The sequence below is a fragment of the Gopherus evgoodei genome, chromosome 10 (genome assembly GCF_007399415.2).
Source record: "Gopherus evgoodei ecotype Sinaloan lineage chromosome 10, rGopEvg1_v1.p, whole genome shotgun sequence".
In the NCBI taxonomy this organism is placed as follows: domain Eukaryota; kingdom Metazoa; phylum Chordata; order Testudines; family Testudinidae; genus Gopherus; species Gopherus evgoodei.
Genome location: NC_044331.1, coordinates 12,524,853 through 12,550,597, shown reverse-complemented (window position 1 = coordinate 12,550,597; position 25,745 = coordinate 12,524,853). Strand labels below are relative to the sequence as shown.

The 25,745-nt window shown below is 47.8% G+C and overlaps 1 protein-coding gene across 13 annotated transcripts in view; it reads left to right on the top strand.

Moving 5' to 3' along the window:
* The window catches only part of CHD2 (chromodomain helicase DNA binding protein 2), a 96,159-nt gene that overhangs the window by 15,988 nt on the left and 54,426 nt on the right, over positions 1-25,745 (top strand). For 7 of the 13 annotated variants that reach the window (XR_004002249.1, XR_004002250.1, XM_030577136.1 and 4 more), the window contains 6 exons: positions 828-1,059; positions 5,840-5,926; positions 15,062-15,123; positions 16,686-16,808; positions 17,359-17,508; positions 24,664-24,797. Coding sequence is in view for 11 of the 13 variants with exons in the window: in XM_030577136.1 (XP_030432996.1) it covers positions 828-1,059; positions 5,840-5,926; positions 15,062-15,123; positions 16,686-16,808; positions 17,359-17,508; positions 24,664-24,797 (788 nt within the window). In the remaining 2 variants the exon portion in view is untranslated. Of the gene's footprint in view, positions 1-827; positions 1,060-3,278; positions 3,324-5,837; positions 5,927-6,979; positions 7,103-15,061; positions 15,124-16,685; positions 16,809-17,358; positions 17,509-24,663; positions 24,798-25,745 lie in introns of those variants that run through there. The other 6 variants (XM_030577141.1, XM_030577139.1, XM_030577140.1 and 3 more) reach the window with 6 other exon arrangements.

The following is a 25,745-nucleotide window of genomic DNA, read 5'->3' as shown; positions in this document are numbered from 1 at the left end:
AAAGCCCTTTTGAACTTAAGAAAATCAGATGCTCCCATTTAGAGCAGACACGGATTCCCTCTTGCTGTTTGATTTGATTAAAAACAATAAAAAGACATCTGTTCTACACTCCCTAACGTTTTTAATAACACAATAAGTGAAATCCCAGCAGCAGTAATGTAACCATTTCAACAAGAACTCAGCCAGCCAACCACATATAAAAATGCCTTTCCACCACTCCACTGTTGAACTTGCTTTTTCTGGAGCGTATCTTATTATTACCACTGAAGCATCTGGTACAGGTCCCTCTCCGAGGTGGAATACTAGACCAGGTGGAGTACTGGTCCGATCTGGTATGGTCCTAATTTGGCTGCTAAGTTGGAAAGGGATGGAGTTCTATACCAGAGCTCTTGCTCACACTCATTTTTAATCTGGTGGTGTGAGCCATGGAGACTACATGTCCCAGCATGCCATGCTCCATCTTTCTCTGAGCAGAGCAAGTCCTTACAATGAGAGTGGGCTTCCCAGAGGCAGCCTTGATGCTGTTCTTTCTGCAGCCTATCCGTGGTGCTTTAGTTGACCAGAGGTGGGTACTGGATAGTGACATGAAGTCCATCTGCCTCCCTCATGTACCAAACGTATGTCCTCCACTGAGAGAGCAAGTGCATCTGGATGTGATTCTGATGTGGCAGTACAGAATATTCTTAGACATGGGAATTTACACTCCTAGTTAGGCATTTAAAAATGTGCCTAGTATTGTACCTTGGATACAGCTAAGGTTTTCTCAGAGGTTATTTCTTAGCCATCGTAGTGCAGTTAAAATTAATTCCTTCTTTCTCTACCATTAGTCACTCAGCATCTGAAGAGGCCTCTGGCTCCGACTCTGCAAGCCAATCTGAAAGCGAACAGGGGAGTGAACAGGGCAGTGAGCATGGCAGTGAGACAAACAGCAGCTCAGAGTCCTCCGAAAGCCAGTCTGAATCTGAAAGCGAGTCAACAGGTTCGAAATCCCAGCAGACCCCACCTGAAACCAAAGAAAAACCAGCCAGCAAGAAGGAAAGGATAGCAGATGTAAAAAAGGTATTGTCCCTGTCACTTCTTAACTAGCTATGTATATATAATCAGGCACTGTCAAACCTTTGCCCAGAATGAAGGACTAGAGAGCAGTACACTAGCAAAACTGTTGTTGGCCTCCAGGCCACTTTGCCAGCCTTCTCTAAACCCTCTCAGAAAAAGCTGCCTCCCTGAAGCTGGCTTCCTTGGTCATCTTGTCAGTCACTCCATGTATATCTCGGCCAGCTTGTGTGACTATGTTACTGTGTGACAGCTTGAGATTTATGCTTTGGGGCTGGGATAGGCAGTGACAGGGCTGACTGACAAAATGAAGGAGGCAGACATGAACTGTCAGTAAAAAGGTTTCATTATTTCATCTGGCTTCCCCTCATGTAGGTAAAAGTAGTAAAGCTTCCTAGTGGCATGTGCCCAATGATGGGAACCTGTGTCCGGTATTCATGGGTGCCACGTTCCCCCTCAGCTCACTATTTTAATTCCATCATTGTGGGCCTAAAAGGAAGTGGATTTCCTGTTGCCTAATTCCTCTGGATCCGTAGTACTCAGCCTTTTCCATATTGGGTATTCTTCCTTCCAGCTGATTCTTCTCAGGTGTAGTCCGCGTCCTTCTCCCATTTAGCCATACAGGAAGGGCACGGGATGGCAACTCCCTGACCACCTGTTGGTGTACAAACCCTGGTGTTGTGCCCCCCCTGGTTTAGAACTCATGATTGGACTAAGTTTTTTATCCTGACGTGGATTCAGCCAGGACTGTAAAACAGCAGATTTATCTGGGTTATCATTTTTTAAGAAATAATCTGATTTGCAGTCTCAATAGTTAAAAGCAGTGGAGAGTGAGTTGGGGAAAAAAAGGGAGGGTGTCCATTAGGGCAGGGGTTCTCAACCTTTTTATTTCTGAGGCTCCCTCAACATGCTATAAAAACTCCATGTTCCGCTTGTCCCATGACAACCGTTTTTCTGCATATAAAAGCCAGGACCAGCGTTAGGAGGTAGCAAGCAGGGCAACTGCCTGGGGCCCCATACCACAGGGGACCCTGTGAAGGTAAGTTGCGCAGGCTTCAGCTTCAGCCCAGGGTGGCAGGGCTCAGGGCCTCGGGTTTCAGCCCCATTCCGTGGGGCTTCGGCTTTCTGCTATGGGACCCAGCAAGTCTAATGCTGGCACTGCTTGGCGGAACCCTGGAAACTTGCTTGTGGCCCCCCAGGGGGCCCCGTGCCCCACTAAGTTTAGGGTGTGAAAACCCAGCAAATGTAGCAGACTTACAGAAAAGAAGTCAGGTCAGCCTAACCAGTCTACATTTTGTGCTGTATGACTGTATTATTACTGCCATTTGTGGTTTGAAGGCCCAGATTGCGAAGTCCAAATATAACACATTCAAGTCAGTCAGTTCTTGGAGGAAGCTACTTCGTTTGCTAGGTCTTGGGGAAGCACAGTGCCTGAAGCCTAAACGTTTCAAGTGCCTGTAGGGAGAAAAACAGTGCATTTTAATTGTTCACAATGGATGTTCCACCTCAGCTGCCTGAGAACCATTATGCTGTCTGCTCAGGTTTTAGTTCAGCCTCGCATGTTAAGGGTGTCAAGGATGGATGTATTTTTTAAAGCAGTAACAGTAACACAAAACTTAACTTTCTGTTTTATTGTTGTTTAGTGGGGGCCAAAGGAAGTTATCTCTCCTCCTTTATGGACTCTTAGCAGCACATCTTTGGAAGATGAACATTAAAACATATCTGAGAAAAAAAACAGATCCATATACAGGATTCCAAATAACATAAACAAGACATGGAACAGACTGGGGCACTTTCAGATGAGGAAGGTGCCCATCTTCCTTAATTCCTGTAATAGTGGACATTTTGCTTCCTGCCTCTGCTGGGTGTAGCTGTTTGGGGCTATTGGAATAACATCCGCTGGACTAACCAGTGCAATGAATTTTTATCATATTGTATTCACATTACAGCTATGACCAGCAAGACCTGAGTCAGAATTGGGCCGCATTGTGTTTGCACTGTGCAAACAGATGGGGGAGTCGGTCCCTGCTCTGAAAACCTTACTATTTAAGAGAGAAGGAAATTTGAATGGGATTTTTTTCCTTCGTTTTTTTGTATCAATAGGAAAGTGATTGAACAGGCTTCTGATTTATTTCTGGGTACATGTGTGTCCAATAGGTATATTTTCTACAAGAAACCTCTCCTTTGTAGTGTTTCTTCATAATCACTTGTAAATGTAGCAGAACCCCAGTGCTGGTGACTGTCCTGCATTCATCGTGCCTTCATTCCAGGTGTCACTTTTGTATCTGTTAGTGTGTTCAGGTGTCCTCCTCTTGCCAGTGCTTTTAAGGAGACTTGTGGGATGGAGGTGAATATCTTTAGAAGACCGTAAAATGGGGATAAAGTCTAATCAGGCAATAAGGGGTTGACAAATTAGACTCAGCAGGAGTATGTAAACACAGGTGACGAGATTATTTACAAAATTACTAATTCTTGAGGTTTGTCTCTGTCCATTCTGGCTTCAGGTGTCTCACCAACAGTGTTGCTGCTAATTTTTCCCACTCACGTGTGGACTGAATTTTATGTGCACCAATATGGAGGCAGGTCTGGGGCTGGGGGAGAGGCTCTCTCCCCGCCATGGCCCTGAGTGCCTATGCATCGCTTAATAGGCTGCTGCGTGGCTGCGCAGCTTAGAGGGAAAGTACTCACCAGTATTAGTGTCCCATGTGATCCACATATCTGTACATACACCTCCCCTCAGGTTGTAGTTCTTGTCTCCTTTCTCCTCCTAAGGGCCTGGCCACACAAGTATAACAGACCATACTTTTGTAAGCAGTTTGCAAAGCTCTTATTTGACGTGGTTACAGCAACATGGTTCCTGGAGCACTACCTGTACCAGTAACCGTATATAACCACTGCATAGATGTCGACTTCTCCTCTACCTGGTGGGAGCTTGACTCCCCTCGCCCCGCCCCTGCATTGCTCTCGCCCTACCCCCATTCCACCCTTTCCCCAAAGTCTCTGCCCGACCCTCCCTTTTCCCACCCCACCACCGCCCTGCCTCTTCTTTGCTTCCTCCCCTGAGCACAGCATGTCCCCGCTCCTTCCTCTCCCTCCTAGAAAGTCCTAAGCTCCGCCAAACAACTGTTAGGTGGTGGGGAGGAGTGCGGGAGGTGGGAAGCACTGGGAGGGAGAGGAGCAGGAACGCAGCATGCTGGGGGGGTGGGAGGGGAGAAGGAGGCAAGGAGGGAGAGCTTGGCTGCCAGTGTGTGCAGAGCACCCACTAATTTTTCCCCATGGGTGCTCCAGCCCCCAGAACACCCATGGAGTCGGTGCCTATGAGCCACAGTGCATTCCAGGATGATGTGGGCAGGTATGCCATCTGACTGTATAATGGATAGAGTACCTTGGAGGATATATGCACAGACTAGCATCAGCAGTATATGCGTTATGGGACATCCTATGTCACAGAATGCTGAGAGGAGGGATTGGCCAAATAATTATGCAGGCATGGTAGGGGGAATATATTTACATTGCAATAACCCAGTGTTTCACACTGGTTACAGAAAGACAATTTGGCAGCTTAGGGCCTCTGGCAAGAGCAATTCACCATGAACTGGTATAGTTAACCACATTATGTGTGATACCAGCCATGTCCAGAGCCAATGATGTTCCTAGCTGTTTACAAATTCAGTTAAATGCTATAGAGGAGGCTTCAGAGGCAGTCAGTACTCTATAAATGCTGTGATGAGCTATCAGGATAATGAAGGTCACCTGCTTGCAGGCAATCAGAAGTCCAGCTGAATTCCATTAGCACAGACCTGCAAGAGTGGGTGGAATTCCTAGCACCACAAGAGTTCTTTTCCCTGGGCCCAGCAAGATCCAGTTAGCCTCTAGATTGGAATACAACCCTACACAGATCTACTAGGATAGCTGAGGTGACCCACATGTCGTTGAGCTGTTCAGTTAGCCCAGTGGGGTTTTCCCTAAGGGAGAAATGGGGGCAGGTGCTTCTGGTTAGAGAGATTTGTCCTCTTGAGCCTGTAGAGCAGTGGTCCCCAAATATTTCAGGGTCACATCCCCCTTTACTCCTGTTGGTGCCCCTTCCCTCCAGGAAGCCGAGACTAAGGCTGCAGCTGGGGTTGGGGGCAAGAATAGAGCTGCAGTCAGGGGCTGGGAGCCAGGGTCACAGCTGGGGCCAGGGCTGAAGCAGGGCTGGGTGGTGCTTCCTCCCCACCTCTCGTGGTGGCTGGTCCTGGCCCTGCTGCGTGCCCCTCCCTGCCCCCACAGTTTGGGGACCTCTGCTGTAGAGTTTCTTGCATGGGGAGAAGTACTGAGCATTGCCACAAGTCTAATGTAAATGGAGTGGGGAATTTAGAAAAGCTTTTAGTCTCTCTAGCTGAAATAAATAGCTCAGTTCATTCATATGAAAATGGAGAGTTGTTCCTTCGTTTCCTTTTTTGTATTCAACAGGGACACTTGGAGAGACTGGGTATTCAAATACCTGTCCTTCTACAGCATAAATAAACCTCTAAGATTTTTGTAGCTAGGGGGAGGGACAACTCCATATAATAAATATAGTGGGAGACTGCTGATATAAAACATTGCTAGGCATATAGTCAAAAATGATCCATGATCCTTTCAGTCATGTTTCATAAGTTTCCATAACTTACCTAACCATCCCCACCCCCCAAAAGCCCCATACCGATGCCATACTGATTCATCAGAAGTTCACTCTTAAACTTCTCTAAAATGATAGCAATAATTGGGGTGAAGCAGGCCTGCTGATGGTCTGTTTATTTTGCAGATGTGGGAAGAATATCCTGATGTTTATGGGGTTAGGAGATCAAACCGAAGCAGACAAGAACCATCGCGATTTAATATAAAAGAAGAGGTAAGAAAAAAAAAAAGGATGAGATGAGGGAATATTTAAAATAAAAAAAAACACAAAAGAACAGAGGCAGTTCTGATCTGTGTCACCTTTTAAACACTGAGTTCAAGGCAGATTTGTGGAAGCTGGATTTCGCAAATTAAGGTCCCAATCCTGCAGTCGGATCCACTTGGACAGATGCTTGTGGAGTCACTGGACTCTGCAATGTCGTTAAGGGCTCCATGCATGGATCTGATTGCTACAGTGGGGCCTAATGCAAGTAATGCTCTGTTGTAGAAACATGGATCAGAGAGAGGGAGTCCATGTAAAAACCATAAAGGAAACTTCCCAGAAACACCTTACAACAATAAAACAGTCTTTGCTCTATGTCCTGGAGTGGATCGCAGTGATTAGTGTGTTTGTGTGTGTGAGTTCAGCTTTATGAACCATCACTTTTTTTTTTTTTTTTTGGTTAAGTATTGGGGAAAATCTTACATTTGAATGTAATGCGAGGGACAACAAAACATGAATTTGTTAGCATCTGGCAGCCAGAACTTTAAATGATTCCAGCCATCAAAACATACTACAGAAATGGAGACATTAGCTGCTGTGCTTGTTTATGTCTATACATCTGCAGATCTCCAAGGAGGCTAAGCATCCATCTCCCTGTTTTACAGATGGGGAAACTGAAACATAGAGAGGGTCAGGCTGAAATGTTCAAAGTAAGGGGGCCTAAAGTGAGGAGCCTGATTTTTTTTAGAGGGGCAAGGCACCTGTAGCTCCCTTTAGAATCTTCTGAAATTCAGGCCACTGAAGGGATAGGTGCTTATATATGGGTTTAGACACCTAACAATTGGGTACCGAGGTTTTTTCACTATCATACAGTGAGTCAGGGAATAGAACCCAGATCTTCTGACCCCTAGTTCGGTGCTTTATCCACTGGATCATGTGATCTTCACCATGCAACTAAACTGAGAAAATTCCAGACTGGTGTGCTGAATGCCCCAAATAGCAGCAGCAGCAGGTAAGGAGGGCATTTAGCACATAATTGACTTAGCTTTTGTTTTCCTTTTCAAGTTCCGCAAAGTCCAGACTCGCTGGCTGCCTCTCTGTGCGATGCCCCCAGCATGCACTATGCTGGTGATGTCACACCCATCACAGATCTCCGCTGCAGACCCGAGTGCCCTGTAGGGGGCTCAGGTAAGTCCCGTCCTTTTTTTGTTTTACAATATTATGTGGTTTTGCAAATGTTGTTTTCTTTTCCAGTATCGTTAAGTCCTTACTATATAAGGTACAGTTTAAAAAAAATATCCAAGATGTAAAAACTTTGCTATACCACACAATATTGTAAAAAACAAAAAAACCCAAAACCTTCAGTGCCTCCCCTCCCACAGCCCCCCCCCCAAAAGAATCCCAATCAAATCCAAATCCATACCTTCCCCTCATAGCAGGGCCAACTGGTTCCTATAGGGCGACTCCCATCTGCAGCAGAGTCTGATGGGTGTGACGTGGTCGGGGCCTCACAATGAGGAGGAGATGGAAAGTCTTGATTTTGGAGACAAAAAAGTTAAAGGGGGATGGGGATGATAGTTTATTTGCGGCTTAATCCTGCATGGTGCTGAGCATCCTAGTCTCCCACTGAAGTCACTGGGAGCTCAGGGTGCTCTACACATAGTGAGTGGTTGTTACCTTGTGGGGGTCAAGCCCATCATCAATGATGTGCTCTGTCTACTTGCTGTTTGGGGCTTCCAACACAATGTAAAGGAGCTTTTTGTCTGCCTTCTTTCCTAAAACGTTGGTGTGGCTCTAGTGAAAAGCATTCATCAGGCAGCATTGCAGGCTCGCATCCTTTCACCGCAGAACGAGAACAGCCCAGGCAGCAGCATTGCAAACTTCCCTATCGGTTCTCCTACGGGAAGACGTATCTGCTTGAGAGGGAAGTTCAGTATCTAGGGACCGTTCAGTCATACTGTGCTGAGACTGCCAGTTTGGGCAGGGTTGTTTTTGTGCTGCTAATATCTATCCTCTGGGAACTGGACTGAGACCATCAAACACGTGTCACATAAGTCACTAAGCAGCCATCGCAGATGGTAACACTGATCTGGGCTAGAAGATCAGGAAGTGAAAGACAAGATTTGTATGTTCGTTAAACATCCTTGCAGAGACTTTTAGTAAAACATCCAGGAACTAGAAACTTTTGAAACTGTGTGACAGTGTGCAGCAAGAACGGTGCTCACCCGTGTATTGTCTTCGTATTTAACAGAAACAACAGTAAGTCATGCTAGTGGGAAGTGAGAATTTCGCAGCGGTTGCCCTTTGAAAATATTCTAAGGCATTCAGTAAATCAGTATGGACGAACAGACATAACTCTTTTGCGGTAAGAAGGTTGTCTCATGATTGGAATGGGTAGGAGCGTGCAAAGTTGGGTACTCTTAGCACCTGTATCATGCAGGAGAGAAATCATGTTCCACCACACAACATACATTGATTTATTTTTTAAAAAATTCAAAAAATTGATTATTTTATTAATTCTGACTTATTTTAGTTTTTAAGATTCAGATATTCCTATTAATATCTAGTGGGATATTCAATCAAGTAGGAAAAAATTAAGCTTTTCATCCATCTGGATTCCTCAGCGTTTTGAGAGCAGCATAACAGGACAGCCACAGCAAAGCTAGATGGTTTCAGAACCTGGGGCTGTAGGAAGCTTGAATGATGATCAGCTGTAGAGAGCATTGTTGCTGTTCATTATTTATTAAATTCTTACAGTGTGCTTGGGCCTGTACAAGACCCAAAATGAACAAACCCTTGTCTAGAAGAAATTACAGTCTAAAGCATGATCTGCAGTAGTTACCTGATCTACCGTAGTGATTCTTAAAACTTTTTGATACTCTGAGGTGAGCCAAAGATACTCTCATGGGCCATGCCAGGCTGCTTGGTTCTAAGTATTTTATTCTGTGGGCTGTCAGGAAGGGCTCCATCGACCACAGATGGTCCACAAGACCAACTCTTCAGAGCTACTGATCTGTAATCCTCAGCAGGAGGGCAGTAAAAATAGAATTTGGCTATATTTTGCCTAGTGTTGTTTATACAAACACTAGATCTCAAAATAGATTGAAGTTTTATAATACAGTTAGAGATGTAAATGTTAAATGCTAGCAGAGGGAGAAAAATTTACAAGTGTGTGAAATGGGAGAGTCAGTGAGGCAGAAGGAGGGAGGCTGTTCCATCTGGTAGGCGCAGCAGAGGAGAAGTCATTTACTGAAAAACAATAAATAATAAATTAAGGAAAGAGTCCAGGGCTAGATGAGCTAAGGGGCTCGGTGTGGAACTTGCGGCCCAGAGGGAGGGGATCTGAGTTGTTTTAAGCCATCGTTGTTATTAATTATTTGTATTATTGTAGTGCCTAGGAGCCCTCCTCATGTGCTAGGTGCTGTACAGACAGAGAACAAAAAGTCAGTCCCAGAGAGTTTATGATTGAATTCTGGGCTGTTCCAGTGGCTGAAGCAGCCCTTGGGGGCGCTGTCTGTTGTGGCGGCTGTGATGCCCAGACTCTCTGCAATTCTGTATGTGCGGCTCTGACTCTGACATGCTCACTATTCTGGTGGTCCTCGGAGGACAGCCTATGTACAAACACATCACAAGTGTGGTTCCTGCCCCAAAGATCTTGCAGACCAACTATAAAACGAGAACAGGTTTATATGACAGATAAGGGACGATAAAAGAAGGTTTCTGCACTGGGGAAATTCTTGCTTAGCCAGAACTAGTGTTTTTAGAGTCCTCTTATGCAGGTCTTCTCCTGTGACCTGACCTAAAGAGGCCAGATTGGTGGTGAAAAATCTCACCCACGGTCTGAGAGTCTGGTTGGAGAGTTTTTGAACTGTCCCCTGAAGCAAATGGGGAGTTAGTGGAATTAGAAGGAGAGGGATGTGCTTATGCTTATATATATATACATATATACATATTTGTATGTTTGAAAAGGGAGATAACAACTATCTGCATGTGCTTGAGTCTGTAAAGTTGGGGACATTAGGCCATAGACAAAACAATTGCATATTTGAAAAGCATGACGAGGTAGCTGAGGTGAAGCTAGAAGTTCATTTGGTCAAGACAGGAAGAAATGACAGATGGGCAGGGCTGAGTATCATCTGTGCAAGAATGGTACAGAGAAAGGGACTAGGTAGAGGAGAGGGCAGAGAATGGAGGCTTATAGAATTCTGAAGAGGAGCGATCTTTGCAGAGAGGAGGAGCCCCTATTAGGCCTTGTCTACACTGCCACTTCACAGCGCTGAAACTTTCTCACTTAGGGTATGAAAAAACACCCCTGAGAGCTGCAAGTTTCAGCGCTGTAAAGTGGCAGCATAAACAGTGCACCAGCCCAGCACTGGGAGCTACTCTCCTCATTGGGGTGGGGTTTTTTTTGCTGCACTGGGAGAGCTCTTTCTCAGCTCTGGTATTGCGACTACACAGCCACGTTAAAGCGCTGCCCGGGGGCCACTTTAACTTTGGTTGTGAAGACTCCCTTAGAAAGAGTGTGTGCAAAAAATGGTATTGTTCTCTTCCAAACTGGATCCTTTTCTAACCCAAATTCCTGTGGCTAGAGTTTGACAGAATAAACTCAGCCCATTTTATTCGTGTTTTATCAAAAGACGAAGCCAAAAAAAATAGACATGGTGAGGAAAGGGATCAAACTGTTGCTTGAAAAGGTTCCCAAACCGGAGGGGGGAGTACAAATGCAGCATACTTTAAATAGTTGAGTGAGAAGGAAAAACAGCTAGTGAAGGGCAGGACTCTATCCTATAAATGTTTTAACCAAGCTTTAATCTTGGCAAAATAATAGAGAAGAGAGATCCAGTAGTAGTTCATCCATCTTCCTGCAATGACAGGACTGAAATCCATGGTGGATTCTGCTTAAACTCTGTTGCCATGATATGGTGATATTGTGTTTATCAGCCTGGTTTACCAGATCGTTTTTGTTTTGTATTTAATATTATGTTGTTTGTAGTCAGATGGCACAATGTACGGGCTCATAAATGCAAGTTCACTACAAAACATTGTCAGAGATAAAACTCTCAGATCATAGGGCGGTTTTTTCAAACAGTTGGATGCAGTACAAATAAGAAAAAAAACAATGAGAGGGAAAATGGAAAAAGACTGAAGTAAACGAATAGGAAGAAAGCGGAGCATTCCCCAGCATTCATGAGCTATCTCCTGAACAAACATTCCAGCTTACACTGTTTCACTAAGTTCTTATATTTAGGAGCTGTAAGCTGTGTTTGGTTGTTCCCTGCTGTCATGGTATAATTCCCCACTGAACCTTAGCGTCCAGAAGATGGGGTACCAGCATGAATTCCTCTAAGCTCAATTACCAGCTTGTAGCGCTGCCACCAACCAAGAATTCCAGAGCCTGGTACACTCTGTTCCCCCCAAAACCTTGCCCGGGGAACCCCAAGACCCAGTCCCTCTGGATCTTAACACAAGGAAAGTAAACCCTTTCCCTCACTGTTGCCTCTCCCAGGCTTCCCCTCCCTGGGTTACCCTGGAAGATCACTGTGATTCAAACTCCATGAATCTAAAAACAGAGAGGAAAATTCACCTTCCCCCCTCCTTCTTTCTCCCCCTCCCAGACTCTCCCTGAGAGAGAAAGTAATCCTAACACAGAGAGAAAATACCCTTTCTCTCCCTCTTCCCTCCTTTCTCCCCACCAATTCCTTGGTGAATCCAGACCCAGTCCCCTGGGATCTCACCAGAATAAAAAAAACAATCAGGTTCTTAAACAAGAAACTTTTAATTAAAGAAAGAAAAACAGTAAAAATTATTTTTGTAAATTTAAAATGGAATAGGTACAGGGTCTTTCAGCTGTAGACACTGGGAATACCCTCCCAGCCTAGTATACAAGTACAAATTAAAATCCTTTCAGCAAAATACAAATTTGAACTCCTTCCAGCCAAATACACATTTGCAAATAAAGAAAACAAACATAAGCCTAACTCGCCTTATCACGTAGTACTTACTATTTTTAATCTATAAGAACCTGTATCAGGGAGATTGGAGAGAAACCTGGTTGCACGTCTGGTCCCTCTGAGCCACCGGAGTGAACAGCAACCAAAAACTAACAGCACACACACAAACTTCCCTCCCTCAAGATTTGAAAGTATCCTGTCCCCTGATTGGTCCTGTGGTCAGGTGACAGCCAGGCTCACTGAACTTGTTAAGCCTTTACAGGCAAAAGAGACATGAAGTACTTTTGTTCTATTAACCCTTAACTGTCTGTTTATGACACCTGCATTGTGACATTGGGCTGGATTAGGCAACTCCCAAGAGCTATTGAGCACACTCAGGCCTGGTCTGCACTGCGGGTGTGGGGGGGAATCGATCTAAGATACGCAACTTCAGCTATGAGAATAGCATAGCTGAAGTCGACGTATCTTAGATTGAATTAAAATTATTTACTTTGCGTCTTGGCGGCGCTGGATCAACGGCCGCGGCTCCCCTGTCGACTTTGCTTCCACCTCTCGCACTGTTGGAGTTCAGCTGTGGACGGGAGAGCGATCAATTTATCGCATCTACACCACATGCGATAAATCGATCCCTGATAGATTGATTGCTACCCTCCAATCCGGCGGGTAGTGTAGACATACCCTCAGTTTCCACTAGGCTGCAGGTGCTCGCACCTCGCTGGAGGATTCAACACCTTGCGGCTTCCAGCCTGCACAGTATTAGCATTGCCTGATAGGCTCTCTGGTTGTGGTATGAGAAATAGTACACCAAATTGGGTATGCCTGAAATATTAATATCCCTCATGCCTTCCCCAGACCAAATAATGGAGGCCAAATCAGTGTTTCAGAGGGGAAAGTAGAGAAAATATCTTTGCTGGGTGTTCTCTCCCGGGAGGTTTAAAAAAATTATTGCAGTGGAAGGCTTAATCCTCGAGAGCTCGTGGGTCTGATAAGGTATGGTATGGTTGGGTGGTGCAAATCAGAGTGCCAGCATGTGAACAATGGACACCATCTTTGGATGTATCTGCACTTCGAGCTGGAGGTGTAATTCCCAACTTGAGGAGACATACCTGCACTAGCTCTGCTTGAATTTGTATGCTTAACTGTGTTAATAGTGTTGCTGTGGTGGTGGGTGAGGCTAGCCACTCTGTCTGAGATGCTGGGCACGTTCTTGTGTTTAGCTCTTCTCACTCCCTGTGCTGCTGAGGCTATATTCTATCTATAGCATGCTAACTTGATCAAAGCTAGTTATGGGTCTGTCTCCTGGAACTGGGTATTGCAGCCCCAGCTTGAAGAGCAGACATGCCCTTTCTGAATGACAGACCAAAGCGATGATCAGTTTTGATATGTCTGTATGTTGCTGCAAATAGCAGCTTCCAGAGGAAGATTACAGATCAGCAAGATGCATAGAGCAAATAATCTGTGCATCTCTTTTTGTAAGTCTAATCTGATCTGAGAAATTTTTCATTGGATTCTGTCCCCCCCCCCCACTTGTATAGGTGCGTTGTGTTTTATATGCATGTGTCAAGTGCACTAGAAGGGGCAGTTTGTTCGTGTGGGAGTGTCCTGTATCTGATAGCCTGCTTATGTGACTGGACCATATTAAATAAAAATAGGGTTTGATGTGTGAATAAGTTGTCTTTTTTTACATTACCTCTGAGTTAATGACACCTTGCTAAAAAAGTATTACAGCAGTAGTCAGAGAATACATCTTGAGCTAAGAGCTAATCAGGAGCAGTGACTTGATTTTAGGTTATTGGAGTGTGCGGATTAATAAGCATGAACGCTGCTCTTTCTCAATCATTCAATCACTGTCTTGTTGAGGGAGTAGAGAACAATAAAGTATAAACACAGTTCTAGCAGAGAGAATAACCTTTTTAAAGAAAGCTTTTTCGGTTTATTTTCTCCCATACAAGATTTTGTGGTTCTATCTGGGAACTGGAAGACCAAGAACTTGATCATTTTAACTTAACTGTACTGTTTTTACATTCCTAAAATGTGTCCATCAGACACTTAGTTCACATTCATAATTTTAAATAACAAAACACTCAAGTTGTAATGATCAATGGCCTGCCCTGTGAATGGAACTAAACATAATTTTGCTAATCCTAAGTGTTCAAAAACTCATGAGATTGACTTACAAATCACATGATATATATATATATTTTTTTTTTCTTAAAAAGGGTTCTTTCTCATTGCTGTCTGGTTTTTGCAGCTTTAAGACAAGCTGGGGTCACATTTTCAAGGTTTTTCTCTGCAAACACCAGGGCTACAAACTTTTTTTATTAAAAAAAAAAAAGGGAATATTTTCACGTAGGTTAAGATTCTTATGTAATTGCATGGCTCCAAGAGCTAGGCCTTCAAGAAAAACAGCTGTAACGAGACGCATGATAAAACCAATGAGCGCTGACAACACTGTAAACATGTTCTCCACTAACATGTCTTCAGTCAAAAGCCTGAGAAAATAGATATACCTTATGTTGGGCCCTGAAGGAGAGCAAGATCTGGCTCTGGCTAACCAAAGAATACAGGGTCACACCCTTCCAGCCCGCACACACACACGAGGAATAATTTTCAGCCTTCAAATCTAGGAACTCTTAGCAGAAGCATCACAGCCTATCATCTTTCTTCCATGGTGGTCACTATCGCTAGGACCCTAGCAGTGCATGACTTCATAGCTCAAACTTGCCATTTGAAGTGCACCCTGACGTAAGTTAGAAGTAAGTGTATGCTTTGGAGAGTGGATGTAATGTGAACCTTGCAGTTGCCACCACTAAGTACGCAGGCATTGGTTGTCACTAGAAGTTGATCATTAGTCATAGGTGGTTTATAGCCAGTCACTTCCGGATCCTCCAGAACTGCAAGATGCATGTTACACTAGGGCTTTTCACCTTTTTTTCTAAGTTGCATTTGTAATCCCTCATCCTCTGAAAGCAATTGCAGTAACTTTGTGACCACTGTGCAGAATCCAAAGTTAATGGTGTTGGGTAGCTGGTCAGCTTTATTAAGTGGTATGGTCGCACAACAGTGTCATGCTTTAATTCTAACATTGCAGCAAGGGACAGTCCTTGAAGCTTAGACCATGTGTGTGTTTCGGTGGCTTCCTAAAGGAAAGAATGTGGAGTGAAGTCTACAACCTGATCTTTTCTTTTAATTAAAGGCAAGTAGTGAATCTGAAAATGAGAGCCCAAAAGGAAGAGGCCAGAAGCAAATGAGAAAACCGTAAGTCTCTATGGAGAGGGTTTTGAATTGTTTTGCTTTTATCTAACAGACAATTGGCATTCAGCTATGTTTGAGGGACACTGTAAAGGTAAACATACATAAAAATAATGTAATCGGTTTTCATTAAAAATATTTCACATTATTAAAACTGAAACAACTTGTAAAAAGGTGTGTGTTGGAGTGTCCTGCCGTTTATAAATCTGTTTGTTTACTTTTGGGCACTTTACTCAGCTTCAGCAGGGAACTGCTCAGCTTCGCTTTCTGCTGCTAATTGGTTTCACCTCTTTTGGCTCTTTCATGCACTAGCTTAATGCTAATGTTTTTCAGGTTTCCAGCAGTGGAAAGAAAGCTTAAGTCCTGAGCCCTTAAAAAAATAGTTTTGATTAGAGATATTTGCATGTTTTTTTGGTTGTCGTATTAGGTTTTATATTCTTCTCTCATAAAAATGAAATAAACTTCTGGAGAGCTCTCATGTTGTAAAATAACCCCCCCAATATGCTTGACTGTATTCCTTTACATTCATGTAATGTCACCTTTTCCATCCAACATGTTACTAGAGGCTCGTCTTACCAATAAAAAGAGAATTTCATCTTTGTGAAAACACACAAAATGTATTTCTTTTCTTATGCTCTCAAAAATCTTTGTGTCTAGAGTTTTTTTAAATAATTTGTATGTGACTTGATACAGTAAGGAGCAACAGAATAAGGTTATGAGAGAAGCTAGAATATATATATATCAATGTGCATATAGACCACAGATTCTCAACCTTTTTCTTTCTGAGTTCTCCCCCACCCCTAGCATGCTATAAAAACTCCATGGCCCACTTGTGCCACAACTGCTTTTCTGCATTATGAAAACCAGGACCAGCGTTAAGGGGTAGCAAGGAGGACAGCTGCCCAGGACCCCATGCCACAGGGGGCCCCGTGAAGCTAAGTTGCTCAGGCTGCAGCCCTGGGGCTTGGGGCCTCATAAGATGCGGCTTCGGCTTTCTGCCCTGGATCCCAGCAAATCTAATGCCAGCCCTGCTTGGCAGAGCCCCTGAAACCTGCTAACGGCCTGCCTGAGGGCTCCGGACCCCTGGTTGAGAACCACTGACGTAGACCACACTCACTATTCCAAAGCCAATGCTTTTTAGAAATACATAGGCAGTAGTCCTAGAAATCACTCTTAGGGGTTCCCTTGTTATGCTCAGAAGGCATAAATAAATATTAAAAATAAAATGGAGTGCTTACATTTCAAGCTGTAAGACACGGCAGCTCTATTCAATGTACGATATTACTATGATTTCAGCATTGCTTTGACTTTAGAAAATGCATAACTAGATTTGGTAAAGTCTAGGTGATTGAGGTATAGGGCTAGAAATAGGGAATCTCAACATGAAACTCAGGTGTTTTCCCTCATTACCAGTGCTGAACAAGTGATTACATTGCTGTGCCAGTGTTGAACTTTCTGTGTCCTGTAGCTCATGTGTTGGCATTAAACCTGATGACTTGAATTGTTCTTTAGCCAGCCAATGGCGTTGAGTTTCCACTGTCCCTCCTGACTTCTGTTTTTGTCCCTAGAGGTAAATGGAAAAGGGAGGCTTCTGGGGAAGAGGAGGATGAAAATGGTGGGGAGCAAGGCTCCAGTGCAGATAGTGAACCAGAACAGAAGAAAGTTAAAGCCAGGAGACCAGTCCCGAGAAGGTGAGGAGGGATTGAATTTACTTTCCCTTTTCTATTGCATGTCTCTTTAACCTCCAGTGCTTTCAAAGGTACCCGGTAAGTGACATTCCATAGGAAATTGCTGTTGGAGCAGGTGCGTGTGTTCTGGGAGCAGCCAAGGGACAAATTAACAGTCAGCCAAAGTGTGCAAAAGTCTCCTGGGGGAAGCAGTTGGAAATCTCACCCTCTGAGTAATTTATTAAATGACTGGCTAATATGCAGGAGGGACCAGTCCTGTACTGAGTGGAGAGGGAATTGTCTACATGCCCATACAGATCTTTTCCCTTATTGATGTTATTCTCTTTTATTCTGTGGCCTGATTCTCCTCTCATGTGAAACTGGTATACATTGGTGTAACTGTGTTGATGTTAGTGGAGATGTTCTTGATTTACAGGAACACGAGAGAAGAGTCAGGCTCTGTGCATCTAATGTTTGGGATATACACTTCCTTGTGGACCGGGAAGTCCTGCTGAAATGCAACTCCTTGTGCACAAGGCACTGTAATATATCTTTTTGTTAATACTCATTTTAGAGCAGTGGTCAAAGCCAGTGTTAAAAAGCCCCACAAGCCCCAACGTGGTAAGAGGAGAAAGAAACAAGACTCGTCTGAAGATGAAGATGATGATGAAGACGATGAGACTCCCAAAAGGCAAACCCGGCGCAGAGCGGCAAAAAATGTCAGGTACTGCAGGGGTTTTGAGTTGCATAGTAACCAGAGCTGGGGCTTAGACATCAGGATATCTGGTTAATGTCAGATTTGCTGTGTAATCTGGAGCAAGGCACAGAGAACCATGCGAGCAAACCTGTATGCCGCGTGGAGCTCCACTGCCTCTTGTGCAGGATTCTCTTTACAGGATCTGGTTCTTGGCCATTTAACCTCTCTATAGCTCATTGTATCCATTTACTACAAAGCATATAGTACTTGCTTACTGCCTCAGATGGGTGTTGGGTGGTTTAGTTAATGTTTCTAAAATGCTTTGAGATCAGTTTAAAGATTCTATAGAAGTGCAAAGTATTAGACAGAAATGGATGCAAAATTGCCAAGTGCAGATGCTTTTCAGTAGCTAAAAGCTTGTAAAAGATGAGATACGAGTTCCCAGCATTTGGTGGACACCTATTGAAGCAGTCCACATGCTGTTATTCTCGTGCTGCAGGGGAATAGACCAGCTCCTCACTAGTCAGGGATAGGAAGAAACATTCTCCATAAGCAGGTTATTCCGTAATTGCTTACTGCTGGGGTTCTTTTATCTCCTGAAGCAACTGCTACTGTCAGAGGCAGGAGACTGAACTAGATGAACCACTTGTTCTTCTTCGAGTGATTGCTCATATCCATTCCAGTTAGGTGTACGCGCCGCGCGTGCACATTCGTCGGAAAACTTTTACCCTAGCAACTCAGTGGGCCGGCAGGTCGCCCCCTAGAGTGGCGCCACCATGGCGCTCCATATATACTCCTGCCGGCCCACCCGCTCCTCAGTTCCTTCTTACCGCCCGTGTCGGTCGTTGGAACAGTGGAGCGCGGCTTAGCTGACCTCCACTTCCCTAGCTACTCGTTTTCTCGTATATAATTCTGCAGTTATAACACTTTTATATATATATTTGTATGGTTATACGTGTTTTCTTTGCTAACATGGTTAGTTTAGTTAGCGGGGTTCAGGAAGTAGCCCCTTCCATGAGCCCAGTGCCGGAGCCATGCATGGCTCACCGGGTTTTCAAAAGGGGCCCGGCTTGCCAGAAGCCGCGGCCGAAGAGAGATCTACATGACTCCTGTTTGAAGTGCCTCAGGGAATCACACTTGACAGATAAGTGCCCCATTTGCAAGGCTTTTAAGCCGAGAACAAAAAGGTGCGGGACTTTCACTTGCCCCTCCACCTTGGGCGCGGAGCGATGTTCAAGCGGCGGGCAGAAGCGCCTCCTCGGCACCGGACCCCGCCGGTACCACCAAGGCCTTTCGGCACCGACCGTCGCCGGCACCGATGTCGACTCGGCACCGTTCCCTTCTTCCGAGGTCGAGAGAGTCTACGATTCCTGCTGGTGCCTGGCGGCTCCCCGGCACGCGCCGTGGTTGAGCCCCCTGCTCCCGCTACTTCCGTGCCACCTGCATCACAGCCAGAGAGCTCGCCTCAGTTGCGTTATCCGGCCTGCAGAGGCACCGATGACTTCGGCTCCATCGATTCCAGTCCCCCAGGACCAGGGAATCCGGTGCCTGGCAGCTCCCCGGCTCGCGCCGTGGTAGAGCTTACTGCTCCTGCTGCTTCTGTGCCAGCTGCACCACAGCTAGACAGCTCGTCTAAGATGGCTCGCCCGGCACCGACGACGTCGGCACCGTCGATCCCGGTCCCACGAGGGCCGTAGAATCCGGTGCCTGACGGCTCCCCGGCACGCGCCGTGGTTGAGCGTATTGCTCCTGCTGCTTCCGTGCCAGCGGCACCGCAGCCAGAGAGCTCGTCTAGTCGGATCGCCCGGCGCTGACACCTACTACGGCACCGATGACGTCGTCACCGTTGATCCCGGTCCCATAAGGGCCGTAGAATCCGGTGCCTGACGGCTCCCCGGCACACGCCGTGGTTGAGCGTCTTGCTCCTGCTGCTTCCGTGCCAGCGGCACCGCAGCCAGAGAGCTCGTCTAGTCGGATCGCCCGGCGCTGACGCCTGCTACGGCACCGATGACGTCGTCACCGTCGATCCCGGTCCCACAAGGGCCGTGGAATCCGGTGCCTGACGGCTCCCCGGCACGCGCCGTGGTTGAGCGTATTGCTCCTGCTGCTTCCGTGCCAGCGGCACCGCAGCCAGAGGGCTCGTCTACGTCGGATCGCCCGGCACCGACACCTGCTGCGGCACCGATGGCGTCGGCACCGTCGATCCCGGTCCCACACGGGCCGTAGAATCCGGTGCCTGACGGCTCCCCGGCACGCGCCGTGGTTGAGCGTATTGCTCCGGCTGCTTCCGTGCCAACGGCACCGCAGCCAGAGGGCTCGTCTCCGTCGGATCGCCCGGCACCGGCACCTGCTGCGGCACCGATGGCGTCGGCACCGTCGATCCCGGTCCCACACGGGCCGTAGAATCCGGTGCCTGACGGCTCCCCGGCACGCGCCGTGGTTGAGCGTATTGCTCCGGCTGCTTCCGTGCCAACGGCACCGCAGCCAGAGAGCTCGTCTACGTCGGATCGCCCGGCACCGACACCTGCTGCGGCACCGATGACGTCGGCACCGTCGATCCCGGTCCCGCAAGGGCCGTAGTATCCGGTGCCTGACGGCTCCCCGGCACGCGCCGTGGTCGAGCTAATCCTCCGGCTGCTTCCGTGCCAACGGCACCGCGGCCAGAGGGATAGTCTAAGTCGGATCGCCCGGCACCGACACCTGCTGCGGCACCGATGACGTCGGCACCGTCGATCCCGGTCCCGCAAGGGCCATAGAATCCGGTGCCTGACGGCTCCCAGGCACGCGCCGTGGTTGAGCTCCTGTTCCGGCTGCTTCCATCGGCACCGTCGATTCCAGTCCCACAAGGGCTATCGAATCCGGTGCCCGACGGCTCCCCGGCGCGCGCCGTGGTTGAGCGTATTACTCCCGCTGCTTCAGTGCTGACGGCACCCCAGCCAGACGGCTTATCTAACTCGGTTCTCCCGGCACCGGCACCTACCGAAGCTCTGATGACCTCGGTACCATGGATCCCGGCCCCACGAGGGCCGTCGAATCCGGTGCCTGACAGCTCCCCAGTACGCACTGTGGTTGAGCCTGCTGTTCCCTGCGCGCCGGAGATGTTACCAACGGCGAGGGCTCTCAGTGCCATGACGGAGTCAGTGCTGCCTGACCTGGGCACCGCCGGTACGGGTAATACAGTCTCTTCAAGGGACTGTCCCCTGTCAGTACAGCAGAGCGGCACCGTCCATGATCACGGTCCCGCAGACGCTCCAAGTCCTGTCGGCACGCCGGACACCACTGGCAGTTCCGGTACTGTTTTCCTCGGTACTGGTCACACTCACTGCACCGGTCGGTATCCCGTTCGCCGACCCGCTATCGGCACCGTTCCGACATCTGGCACCGGGGCAGGTACCTTGACTCCTGTAGCTCTTCTCCGAGCCTCGAGATCTCGGTCCACCTCCCGACACCGTTCTGGTTGCGGGTCTGGATCTCGTTCCAGGTACCGATACGCCTCCTGACGCCGGTCCCCGGTGCCGAGTTGGGCAAGGTCCGAGTGAGTCAGAGACTCGGCCCGTGCCCTCTTTTAGTACCTCCATGGCCGTCCGGACACGCATCCGTGTCACCCCATATGCGCGGATCTTATGCTCAGGACCACGATCCTGATATCATGGCCAGCGGGCGCCAGCCCCGAAGCAGAAAGAGCCTTGGCGAATGCAAGGTGTACTCTGCAGGGGTCCTGCACCTCTGGGTAGCAAAGCAACAAGCCTTGCTTAGCTGCGATAATTATAGCACCTGGGTGGAGGAGTTTCTCCCTCGAACCTCCCACCTAGAGTTCGCTGCCGTCTTGGAGGACGGGGGGAAAGAATTTACCCTTTGTTGGTAAAGGCATCTTCGCGGCAGAGACAGCCCCAGACTGCGAAGCCTGCTGGACAATAGGGTCCTAATGCGTCTCAGCATGTATACGCCTGCGACCAAACGCAGGCCTTTATGGCCCCAGCCGCCATACTCTGTGCCTAGCCAGAGGCAGAACTCTGGAAAACGGCAAGGCCAAGGTGGTCGCAGACAAACGTCAGGCCCCCTAAAAAGCCAAAGTCAAGGTCCCTCGCAATTACCACTGGGACCAAAGACGGACCTTCCAAGGTTCGCCGGAAGGCGGTGTACCAGTCGCAGGACGGGATCCTGATCCCGCTTTCTCCTGGCATGGCCCCAGTTACTTTTAGATCGCTGGGTCCTGCGCACGATGGAGCATAGGTACCACCTTTAAATTGCTCCAGCCCTGTCCCCCTTCAGCGGACGAAAGGGGCTAGGGGTTTTACTCCCGTTATGCCCTAGTCCCCCACTCGACCACAGGTCTCAGACCTCCCTGGTCCTGCATGGACTCAACCGGTTTGGGATAAGGTTGAAGTTCTGCATGGTATCCCTGGGAACCATTATTCCATCCTTGCCTCCGGGGGGCTACTATGCCGCCCTGGATAGGAAGGACGCGTACTTTCGCAATGCCATCTTCCCTCCACATGGGAGATGCCTCCGCTTTATAGCCAGCGGTGAATACTCCCGGTTTACGGCCATAGTCGCCGCCTACCGTAGCTATGTCAGATATGCGTTTTTCCGTATTGGGACGATTCGCTTATCCGAGGAGACTCTGACACACAAACCACTCAGCCCGTGGGCATCGTCACGGTCTTATTCAGATCAAGGCCTGATGATTACTATAGAGCAATCCGCTCTGGTTCCCACGCAGAGGTTGGGCTTCCTAGGGGCTATCTTGGTCTCCTACCTAGCCGGAGCCTGCTTATCGCAACTGCGGTTTTAGGCGATGGCATCAATCATCTGAGGTCTGAAGGCTTTCCCAACGACCTCAGCTCGTTCTTGTCTCAGTCTCCTGGGTCCATGGTTGCCCGCAAGTTTGTAACCAAAAGCGCCAAGCTCCGCCTCCGTCCTCTCCAAGTCCGGCCCACCTCGGCGTACCGCTTGGACAGGGAGCCAATGGTCATGGTAGTCACCGTTCCCTCGAACGCCTTAGGCTCCCTAGAGTGGTGGCTAACTCCCTCCTTGGTGTGGACAGGATGCGGTTTCATCCGCCCCAGCCCTCACTGCCCCTGACGGCGGACGCATCATCTCTCTGCTCGAGTGCTCATGGTCACCTCCGAGCTTAAGGCCTTCGGTCTTCTAGGGAGCTGGCATTCCTCATTAATGCCCCAAAAATGAGAGTAGTCCGCCTGGCATGCCAGGGGTTCCAGCGGCAGCTGCGAGGCCGTTGTATCTCGGTGTTTACAGCCAACACAATGGCCAGGTGCTTCATAAGCATTCAGGGGGGACATAGTCCTTCCCCCTTTTTTTGTCAGGAGGCCATCCATTTCCGGGTCTTTTGCATGGCCCACTCGATGGAGCTGGCGACGTCCTTTCTCCCAGGCGTTCGGAACGTCTTATCTCTTTGACTCAGCAGGTCTTTCCTGTCTTACGAGTCATCACTCTGCCCCATGTGAGGCATCCCGCTTTCCGGAAGTGGAAATGGTTCCTCACACAGACCTGTTCGCTCACCGCGAGTGCAGGAAATGCCAGGTGTTCTGCTCCTTCCAAGGTCTCTCCTCGGAATCGATCTTGGACGCATTCCTGATGCCGTGGAACGGCCAACTGCATTATGCCTTCCCGCTGTTCCCACTGGTTCGTTACGCACTGACATACCACGTTGCTCGGCCTGTCAGCCCAGACCTCATCACTCAGGGCAATGACAGGCTTCGTCACTTGGACCTGCAGCCTCTTCGCCTCACGTACCTGAGTCGGGGTGACAGGCAGCCTTCCGCCTGGTCAACGTACCGAGCCAGGTGGAAGCGTTTCCTTTACAGCTGCAGTACGCTCGATCTTGCTCCTGCTGAGGTCTCGATCCCCTCTATTTGGCCTGCCTCTGGCCTTCAGCGGCAGGATCTGGCGGTATCATCGCTGAGGATACTCTCAGCAGCCATCCCTACCTTCCAGCAGGCTAAGATGGACGTTCAGTGTCCCACTATGGGTTCGAGGTCCCTCAAGGGCTTGGAGCGCTTGCACCCTCGGGTGCGCCGCCCAGCCCCGCCCTGGGGCCTCAACCTAGTCTTGGCCAGACGGGTCTCTGAGATCAGAGCTCTTACGAAGGTTCCACAAAGACAAGGTGCAGTTATGACCACACCCGGCTTTCCTCCCTAAGGTGTTTTGGCCTTTCATGTTACCCACAGCTCAACGCAATGGGCATAACCGTTGCACTCCTTGGACATCTGTGGAGTGCTCGCATTATGTTGTGCTGACAGAATCATTTCCTAAGGTGCCCCAGCTCTGCCCCGGTAGCGGGCCAAAGGGAGGGCTTGCTTGTTTTCCTCTCAGAGGATCTCATCTTGGGTGATGGCGGACATCCCCACTTGTTATGATTTGGCTCATATTTCCCCAAGCCACATCACCGTGCATTCTGCCAGGGCTCAGGCTTCATCTGCCGCCTTGCTGGCTCGTGTTTCTACCCACGAGACCGGTCGCGAAGCTCCATTGGTCCTTGGTCCTTACCTTTGCTTCGCAGTATGCCCTGGTTCAAGAGAGGCTGTAGCCTCTGGCTCGGCAGTTTTATTCTGCCACATTTCACTCCGACCCCACCGCCTTTGTAAGGCTTGGGATTCACCTAACTGGAATGGATATGAGCAATCACTCGAAGAAGAAAAGACGGTTACTCACCTTTGTAACTGTTGTTCTTCGAGATGTGTTGCTCATATCCATTCCGCACCCGCCCTCCTTCCCCACTGTCGGAGTAGCCGGCAAGAAGGAACTGAGGAGCGGGTGGGCCGGCAGGAGTATATATGGAGCGCCATGGTGGCGCCACTCTAGGGGGCGACCTGCCGGCCCACTGAGTTGCTAGGGTAAAAGTTTTCCGACGAATGTGCACGCGCGGCGCGTACACCTAACTGGAATGGATATGAGCAACACATCTCGAAGAACAACAGTTACAAAGGTGAGTAACCGTCTTTCCGATCTTGTATAACTTTCCCTGTTTTTTAGGAGGCAGAGAGTAAACTTTCAGCCAAGCTGAATGGCTGATCAGAGAAACTGGAGCAATGTATTACATGGTCAAACCCAACATAGATGCCGGAGGGGCTTGCCTGTGCCACGCCATGCTGCTTGCGTATGGCTTTAGATTTAAGGAAAGACGAGATTTTTACCGTCTTGGTATTTGGTCTTGTGCAGTTACAAAGAAGATGATGATTTTGAGACTGATTCCGATGACCTGATTGAGATGACCGGGGAAGGGGCCGACGAACAGCAGGACAACAGCGAGACCATTGAGAAAGTCATGGACGTCAGGATTGGAAAGAAAGGAGGTGTGTAGCTTTGAGACTCAGATTAGGATTCTGGGTCTAGTTCAGGGATCAGCAACCTTTCAGTAATGGTGTGCCGAGTCTTCATTTATTCACTCTAATTTAAGGTTTCGCGTGCCAGACATACCTTTTAATGTTTTTAGAAGGTCTGTTTCTATAAGTCTATAATATATAACTAAACCATTGTCTTATGTAAAGTAAATAAGGTTTTAAAAAATGTTTAAGAAGCTTCATTTAAAATTAAATGAAAATGCAGAGCCCCCCGGACGGGTTGCCAGGACCCAGGCAGTGTGAGTGCCACTGAAAATCAACTCGCGTGCCGCAGGTTGCCTACCCCTGGTCTAGTCACAGCCACACTTTGGTTCTCCTGCACTGGTGTAATGCTGCTGAAGTGTTTGGATTTCCACCAGTGGAGAAGTATTTTTAAATCTCATCCATGTGTTTGTTGACCTCCCCGCCTCAAAAAATTCTAATAGATTGGTGGGGCATGATTTATTTCTCTCTACAAAAGCTGTGTTGACTTTTCCCAAACACATTGTGTTCATCTGGGTGTCTGATAATTCTGTTCTTTGCTATGGTTTCAATCGGTTTGCATGGTACTGAAGTTAGGCTTATCAGCCTGTAATTGCCAGGATTGCCCCTGGAGCCTTTTTAAAAAATTGGCATTACTTTAGCTATCCTCCATCATCTGATACAGAGACTGATTTTAAGCAGTTGGTTAAATACCACAGTCAGTTGTTCTGCAATTTCATATTTGAGTTCCTTCAAAACTCTTGGGTGAATATCATCTGGTTCTGGCGATGTATTACTGTTTAATATAATCAATTTATTCAAAAACCTCTTCTATTGACATCTCAGTCTGGGACAGTTCCTCAGATTTGTCACCTAAAAAAAATGGCCCGGGTGGGAAACACCTTCACATCCTCTGCAGTGGAGACCGATGGGAAGAAT